Source organism: Pteropus vampyrus, unplaced genomic scaffold (assembly GCF_000151845.1).
Source record: "Pteropus vampyrus isolate Shadow unplaced genomic scaffold, Pvam_2.0 Scaffold666, whole genome shotgun sequence".
Taxonomy (NCBI): domain Eukaryota; kingdom Metazoa; phylum Chordata; class Mammalia; order Chiroptera; family Pteropodidae; genus Pteropus; species Pteropus vampyrus.
In genome coordinates, this window is record NW_011889447.1 from 61,308 (window position 1) to 66,797 (window position 5,490).

The 5,490-nt window shown below is 63.9% G+C and overlaps 1 protein-coding gene across 1 annotated transcript in view; it reads right to left on the minus strand.

Moving 5' to 3' along the window:
* Positions 1-5,490, minus strand: part of LOC105309073 (2-hydroxyacylsphingosine 1-beta-galactosyltransferase-like) — a 25,726-nt gene that overhangs the window by 8,767 nt on the left and 11,469 nt on the right. The window contains exons 2-4 of the mRNA XM_023525999.1: positions 2,574-2,631; positions 2,054-2,205; positions 1,775-1,944 (exon numbers count right to left, since the gene is read on the minus strand). Of these exons, the coding sequence (XP_023381767.1) occupies positions 1,775-1,944; positions 2,054-2,205; positions 2,574-2,631 (380 nt within the window). The remainder of the gene's footprint in view (positions 1-1,774; positions 1,945-2,053; positions 2,206-2,573; positions 2,632-5,490) is intronic.

Genomic DNA, 5,490 nt, shown 5'->3' on the forward strand with positions numbered 1-5,490 from the left:
GTGGACAGGACAGCCCCCTTCCTGCCCCTCACCCGCGCCCCACGCCCCAGACACGGCTCCCTGCACCCTGCCGCCTGCTCCTGCTCACCATGCCCACCATGCCCACCATGCCCACCACGCCCGAGCCAGGCGCGCTGTGCCTCTCACAGGACACGCGCCACGTCGCCCGTCGTGTGGCATGACGCAGGGCCCTCCCCCCTCCTGGCCTCACGACATGTGTCCTTCAATAAGTCGAGGAGGCCAAGAGCCACCTGCACCCTTACGACAAAGGCGTTAACTGCAGATAGTCGTGGGCACTTTAGTGGTGCCCATGGCCAGAGGAAGCAGCGGAGTGGCCGCTGGCCTGGTCTGCAATCTTGAAACGGTGCTAAAGTTCACGGAAAATTGAGAGAACACCTGAGACTCGGGTCAGAAGACAGGAACGTGGCTGAAGAGAAAGGCTCGGGCAACACCTCCGAGAAGCGGACGCGAAGCCCTCTCCAAGGCGCACGGTGCTCTGCGTCTGCGCCTCGCTGTACTACGTGGGTCCAAAAGGGATCTGGCGTGACAGTCACCCAGAGTGACGGGAAACAGGAAAAGCGGACAGGCAGTGCTCCACAAACCACAGAAAGGAGGCACCTGCTGGCGACGGTCCCGGCACCTCCGCCAGCTGAGCATCTGGTCCCCGGAGGGCAGGCAGAGGGCGGGGTGAAGACACGGGCGCTTCCGGGCCTTCTGACAGGCGGGTGTCAGCAGGCAGAGTCTGTGACGTCACGGGCAGGACTTGGCGGCGTGAAGAGGAGCCTCGGGCAGAGGGAGGGGTGCTCGGAGGAAGAGGCAGCAGGAGAGACGCTGCGGGGGAAGGGACTCAGCATCTGTCTCCAGACACGAGAGGTGACACGGCCAGTTAAAGAGCGGGTGCCAGGTCCAAGAGCTGGAAAAGGGGACCCGAGCTCATCACGAGGTCATCCTGGGCTCCTGTCACCTGACGGTTGACCCCAACAAACTAAAAACCAGCAACCAAACGTCACCATCAACGCCAAGGACGCTTTTAATAGAGCCAGGCTGGCCGCTGAGTATTCCGCGGAGCGGTGGGGACGCACGCAGGGACACGGCGAGCGGACACGCGTGGGCGGGGCCGTGCAGACGGCTGCGGAGCGGCGAGTGGCGCCCATGTGGGGATGGGAGGGGTGGATGGGCCAGAGCCCTGGGGCCACCGGTGGTGGTACCGTGCGCTCAGACGTGACTGCAGATGGGCAGTAAGATGATGCCCGCGGGCCAGCGGCCAGTTGCCACACAGACCCTCAGGCGTGACGAGTGTGACCCAGGGGTCACACGATGGTTGGGGGTCAGGGCCCAGGCTGAGTGCCTGAGCAGAGAGGAGCCCACAGCCCTGACACGTGGCACCCCCGGGCTGGCTGCACACTGACGGGGGGCGGGGCGGATGCCCGGTGGCCGGACGAGCGTGGCCACCCAGCACGGCTCCCACAGTGCTCGGACCACAGAACGTGGACTTAACTGCCCGTGTAACTCGGCTGTGCCAGGGACGCAGGGCAGCGAGCCACAGGGAGCACGAGCTGCGCCTGTTTGCCGGGCCCGTGGGTGACGGGTCTTTATAACCGAGCAAGGAGCCAGCGCGGCCGGAAACACCCCCAGTCCTCGGCCGGTCCCGGCCCGGAGGGGCCTGTGTTCTGGACAAGGACCGGTGAGCACGGCGGGCCTCCCAGCAGGACCCCGAGGACCAGAGCTGCTCCAGGGGTTGGGGGTCCCTAGGCACCCCGCGGTCACCACGCGCCTGGACTGCCACCTCAGAGCTTTGCGTGATGCAAAGATGGGCTTGCACTGAGCATGGCTACCGCATTCCTCGTTGTCGTCACGGACGGGATGCTGAGTGGTGCCACCACGCAGGATGCGAAACGGGGGCTCGGAGGAGCAGCCGGCCAGGCTCGGGGCGCCGCGCGGGGCCTGGGAAGTGCCGTGACACCAGGGCTCAGCGGCACACTCGCTCCTGCTGCCTGGCTGCCCTCGGCCGGGACCAGCACACCCGCCTCCAGCGCCCGGCGCCCCCACCCACCTGAAGCCCAGGCACCGCAGCTTCGGGCTCCGGGGAGCTGCCGCTCATGTCATCCCCCACGCTGCCACGGCTGAAGGGCCTGAACGCGTTGGGCGGGAGGCCGTGGAGCCCCGAGCTCAGGGACCTGCACGCTGACACGCAGGGCACCCCCACTGCAGACAGCGGAGGGCCGCACCTCGAAAACGGAGACAGCCCCGGCGAGCTCGCGGCCCCGCCCCAAGCGAGCAGACGGTGTCCTGTCACTCCCTGTGAGACCGAGAGCCAGGGACGTGCTCGGGAGCCCCGGCCAGGTCTGCGGCTGGCGAACGCGCCACGCTTCTTCCTCTACTTCCTTTTCCTGTCCTTGGAAACGTCCTGCTTTTCTGCCTCAGTGCACAGGCGTCACCACCCCACCCCGATCACTGCCCACGAAGTCCTCTGAACGTGCCGACCGCCTCCCCTCGTGTGCCCAGCTAATCACCACTCACGACAGAATGCGCTAGAAGCTCTGGGGTCACGAAAGCAACTTTAAAAGTCCCACCTTCCCCCAGACTGTCACCTTCAGCCCAGACGTCGGTCACGAGGTGCTCTGGGTGGACCTGAGCCAGCATGAGGGAGAAGATGCAGGTCCCCTGTGTGCGCGTCACCCCCGCCGAGCGTGGAGGTCCCGACACTGCCCCTCGGCCGCCCGGTGCTGGCCGCTGGGACCAGCTCAGGTGCTGGATGGCACTCCGCCATGTGGCCGAGGGGACAAGGGGGTCAAACACGGGCTCTCCCACCAGCCACACCGGGGACCAAACGGGCAAAGGGCGTTGGCAGGAAGGCTGTGCCCGCAATGTGCGCCCCCGGCCGGCCCACCGGACTGAGCAGAGGTGACCACGCACCGGCAACAGGACGGAGCACCAAGCAGGCCGGGGGGTGACCGGTTCACAGTGCGTCCCCTGCGCCCCGCCACCACCTCCGTGAGCAGCCGCCGTCCCCAAGGGCCCCGTGAGTGGCGTCCTTGGCTCGCGTTCCCACACAAGAAACTCCGCGAGGGTTTCCAAACCCAGTCACCCCCGCGCAGCCAGGTCAGTGTACCTGCCCGCCGTGCCTCGAGGGGGTTCGCAGCCCGCAGCTCTGAGCCCCGCACACTCGTGGGTTTGAGGAATGTTAATTCAGGAGAAACTGGATGTGACTTTGATGAACTAATAGCCGGGTGAGGGACACTAACACACAGGCACCGGGATGAGCCCCAGCGATGAGCTGAGCCCAGGAGAGTCCCACATCAGTGACAGCGTCAGGCGGGAGCCCCATGGTCAGCTGTGAAGGGAACACGGAGGGCTGCTCAGTGCCGGGCGCCGGGTGCCCAGGACACATCCTGTGGTGCTGGGCACTCGACAAGCTGCAAGCAAGCGAAAGGATATGCGGCTTGTCACCAGCATGAAGCAAGGCCGGACATCTCAGGCAGGGACAGATTTAAAGCTCACAGACCACAAGTTACAAGTTGCTTTACGCTGTCCACTCGGCACATGCTTACGGAAGGCCCACGACATTCCAGGGACACAGAAAGATGGCAAGGAGCCTACCACACGGCGCGCAGTCCAGCAAGGGCAAGATGAGTGGACAGACCACTGCGCCTCAGTGCAACATGCTGGCGCCGACCGTGGAATTCAAAGCAGCACAGCGAAGGGCCAGGAAGACTCTCGAATGAAGCGATGTCGAAAATGGGGACGAGCGGGTGGGCCTGAGACGAGAGACACTCGGGAGCCCAAGGCCTGGCTGCCCCTCTCCAGGCTGAACTTGACCGTGATGGAAGGGAAGCGCCCCAGAGAGAAGTGACTGACCGGTGCGGAAGCACCAGAAGCGGCAGCCCCGTCGGAGGTGGCTAGGCTTGGGGGGCGGGGGGAGGACTGCGGGTGGCGCCTGGGACGCTGGCTAGAGGCCCTGCAGCTGTCTGCACGGGAGGTCACGACTGTGAAGAAATCGGGACGAATGGGGACGAGAGGGAGCGGAAGGAACAGGTTCCACTGGCTGAAACCAGAAAGACACATCGAAGGGGCCTGAGAAATTCGAGCTTCGTTTCTGACCGTGGCGTTCAAGACTGTCAACGGGACACTAAAAACACTGTCCCAGAGGCAGAGCGAGGCCCTCTGCGGCTGTGCACAACGCCGCCACAGGTCTCGCTTCCGTCTGGGGAGCTGGCAGAGGCTCGCAGTGTCCCCGTGCCCCTGAGATCACGGGGCTCCGCATGCTCCCAACGCTGGGCTCAGCGCCCCAGGGAGCCGCGTGACTGACAGCTTCCCACCCGAGAAACGATGCCCCGAGAGGCTGTCTGAAGGCCAAGGACTATCACCCTCCCTCGGGAAAATGTGGTGACGGTTTGTCTCGCCCCACGAGTGCCTCTCTGTCAGCACCAAATGGGACGGCACGGAACACACGGACCAGTGACCCGCACCTCCCGCCAGCACGCGGCTCTGCACGACTTCATTTCTCAAGGGCGCTCCCGCCCGGTTGTCCCCACTGCGATCCCAGTGGCTGACTCGGGCCACCGCTCACCAACGCTGTGCAACTACTGAGACATAAATCTGTGTTCACGGTGTGTCTTTCCATCCCGAGCACGCGGGCGGATCACAGGAAGCAGCCCCGAGGGCCACCGCCATGGCGTCCCGAGCAAACGGCGCTTTCATAACTGTAATGTAAACAAGAGTCAGCGAGGCTGGGGCCGGGGCCGGGGCCGTGGCCATGGCCGTGGTCGGAACTCGCAGGGGCTGGGCCCGCCCTCCAGGGTCTTCACCGTGCGCCTTCGGCCACATTCACACGAACTGAAACGGCTCCGAAACACCAGGGACCAGAAAGGTCTCTTTTTCTTTCAAAGCCCCCAAAAGTGAGTTCCCATTTTGGAGAAAAACAATCTTTTAAACGGGCAGCTGTTTCTGACTTTGTTCTGAGTGAAGTGTGACACTGATCGGAGATAACAACGTATCTCAGAGGTCCATGTGTAATTCACGAAAACACCGTATTTTTCATTTAAAAACTTTCTCTAAACGCAAGAGAATAATTGTGTCTCTAAACGAGTGACTCGCCCTGTTTACTTTTCCATGATTCATCCGTCCGTGGTCCTTTAAAATGACATGTTCCTCTGAAACGAACACTTTCCTCGTATGCCAACAGAGAGCCCAGTGGCGAACTTGAACCCGGCCGCTCACAGACTAGACGGCGGGAGGGCGCTGCAGGACGCACGGCGCTGAGTGCTGGGCGGCCCAGCTGTCCAGGGCGGTTCTTCAGACAGCTGCGCGATCGAGTGAAAACACTCGCGTGGAACTGAGACCGCGAACCAGCCGCGGCCCAGCGGGCCGGTGGAAAGAGCGGGCTTGGCCAGACCGTCGCGTGCAGGAGAGCACGCGGTGCGGCCGAGGGGGACGCCACAACGCAGGGTCGCACTGCTGGGAGCTGCCGGCATCGGCCACGCCTGGCCC